Source organism: Atta cephalotes, assembly GCF_000143395.1.
Source record: "Atta cephalotes unplaced genomic scaffold scaffold00004, whole genome shotgun sequence".
Lineage (NCBI taxonomy): Eukaryota > Metazoa > Arthropoda > Insecta > Hymenoptera > Formicidae > Atta > Atta cephalotes.
Window position 1 is genome coordinate 7,782,081 of NW_012130068.1, and position 2,883 is coordinate 7,784,963.

At 29.3% G+C, this 2,883-nt stretch overlaps 1 protein-coding gene across 1 annotated transcript in view; it reads right to left on the minus strand.

Annotated features, from left to right (window-relative positions):
* Nucleotides 1-2,883, minus strand: part of LOC105626179 (organic cation transporter protein) — a 19,929-nt gene that overhangs the window by 3,369 nt on the left and 13,677 nt on the right. Inside the window, exons 4-5 of the mRNA XM_012207489.1 lie at nucleotides 502-800; nucleotides 277-389 (exon numbers count right to left, since the gene is read on the minus strand). Of these exons, the coding sequence (XP_012062879.1) occupies nucleotides 277-389; nucleotides 502-800 (412 nt within the window). The remainder of the gene's footprint in view (nucleotides 1-276; nucleotides 390-501; nucleotides 801-2,883) is intronic.

The following is a 2,883-nucleotide window of genomic DNA, read 5'->3' on the forward strand; positions in this document are numbered from 1 at the left end:
TATATATATATATATATATATATATATATATATATATATATATATAGATAATCGATATATATAGATAAGGAACAACCTTACCACATTCTTTATAATTATTGAATAATGATTAGCCTTTATAAAATATATCAAAATTCGACATTAGATACATCTTCTTTTACAAGCTATATAATACTGAAATGTCTGTTAAACGCTATTTATTAAACGTTTTTCCAATTTATCAGCTTTAGAATTTATTAAAATTGAAGAAACATTTTTATTATGTAAATAACTCACCAGATAATGATGAGAAGAATCGTAATATTTCTCAAACGTGGACTTTTAAATAGATCCACCACAGAATAAGTCTTGTCCGCTTCTTGCTCTTTGCATACTCTGGCACAGGTTTCCTGTTACATCAACAAACAGTCATTATAATTTAACGTAAATTTTTCTTGTGATTTTTATCGTGATACCATTTTTTTTTCTTTAAAATACAAGAGAAAAATCAACGATCCTTACGCGGAACTGTTGATAGACGTTCTCGGGTACTTTCGTACCGTTGATGCGTTCAAATTTACCCAGGATTCTAATGGCCTTCTCCACTTGGTTTTGACTGACAAGCCACCTCGCGCTCTCCGGTACCAACCAGGGTGCCGCTATTGCCAGAGCCAGAGGAACAGATATTGCGATGCAAGTCATCCTCCAATCGGCTAGGAAATACGCGATCCAAGGTAAGATACAGGCAGCGAACGTGAAAAAGAGAGCTATCGACATGTTCGCCACGAAAGTGCGCCATTTCGGTCCCACGTATTCCAATACTGAAAAAAAAAGATATTTAGAAGATAAATTAATAATATGGCTTACTTAGAAACCAGTTAAAAATAAATTAAGAACATTTAATATTCCAAAATAAATATAAAGAAATACAATAAAAACGTTCCAACGTCGATTGGGTAATTCTCAATATTAAGACAGATTTAAAAAATTATAATATTACATAAGTTATATAATATTACATAAGTATGGGATTCTTAGATCAAAAATATACAATATTACATAAGTTATCTACTAAAATTAAAAATGATACATATCCTGTGTTCCATTTTATTTTCAACAAAAAATATGTGTGCATTGGATTATGGAATATGGATTTATTGAATTTGTAATGTAGAAATCACTCAATTTTTCGTCTTTGAAAAACTATTTTATTCACCAAGAGTTTTTCAAAGAAGAAAAATGAGATTACCATTAGTTTGTCGATCACATTTCTACATTACAAATTTTAATGGATCACATATATTTTTTGAAAATAAGATGGAACATAGAAACATCTGATATGTATTAACATTTTTAATGTTACTAGATAACTTATGTAATATTGTATTTTTGAATGCGATAACTTATGTAATAGAGTATTATAATTTTTTGAATGTGTCTTAACATTGAAAATGTTCCGATCAGCGTCGTTTGTTATTGTATTTCTTTATATTTATTGTATTTCGGAATATTAAATGTTCTTAATTTATTTTTAATTGGCTCGTAGCCCTTCTATTTATATATATTTAGAAAAATATTTAAAATGTCATTCTAAACTCGTACAAAACTTATAACAATATTACACATTGCAGCAATGTTGCTGCAAGTTTTGTGCTGTTGACATACATTTCAATATTTGCAAAGTGTTGGTTTCGAAAATGACTACGTGATAAGGAAATTATAACAAAAGTATAATGTATGTTACATTAATACAATCTGCATTAAATCACTGTATATTAATGACGTTTGTATGTAAGAATTTATTTTCTAACAAAAGTTATCTTGAACGCTTTCTTGTAGACAGTCAGTTTAAAATCTTGGAATAGATTTATAAGTCAATTATTACGTCATCACCAATGATATCCTTTGCCTTGACCTTGCGCAATCTGGGATGAAAACCGAGGAATGCATCGAGAAACCTCTTTTCCTCTCTTGTAATTTAGATAATTCTTGTTTGTTAGCGCAAGAAAGTCTAATATTTAAAGCAAACTCTTCAGTCAAATATGTCTCCATATCGTTATCGTAACAGCTCGAATTCTCAAATAAATTACAAAATGTTTCCTGTTTGTTAGGAGGGTAATTCATTACTGCCGACTTACACGTACATTAATTAGATCGACGAAGTAGTCATTTTTTTAATGTACTACCTTCATGCTACCATCCATCTGTGAAGCGTAAAATTATCAGTGAACCGTCCTATGTGTACGACGTTGCAAGGTTATGAGAATCAGTATAAATTGATTTCAAAATGTGTCAATTGCACGTTCCATGAATAATTTTCACATATCAGCATTTATAGCTCTTTTATTACGAACAAAGCTCATTATGAACAAAACAAACCCAGCTCAAGAAACACCAAGTCAAGAGAAAATCAAAATGATTTTATTTTGACGCCGTGAAAATCAAAATAATGATTTTTTTGTTACAAAAAATTTAATTGTTTATGATGTTAAAAATAAAAATTATATAAAAATTATATTCCTTGAAAGGTAGAACACGGAATTAACATAATTAAGTAATGATATCATAAGACGTCATCATTTGCTTATGGACTTTCTATTCTAATTTATTACCTCAGCTTTAAGCCGTAAGAAATTGACCAATCACAGTCGAATGTGAGAAGAATAATCGACTATGATTGATCAGTTTTTTACGCCTTAAGATTTAAAGCTGAGGTAATGACGTGTAGAAAGCCAATTAAAAATAAATTTATAATTGATAAATAAAATAATAACAATGTCCTTATGATATTGTTATAATTTCTGTGTTCCACTTAAAAATGTTATTAAATTAGTTAACAGATTTGTTTGCATTGCTTGCACGTTTTGCATTCAGAATCTTCGCTTTCTCTCTCTCTCTCTCTCT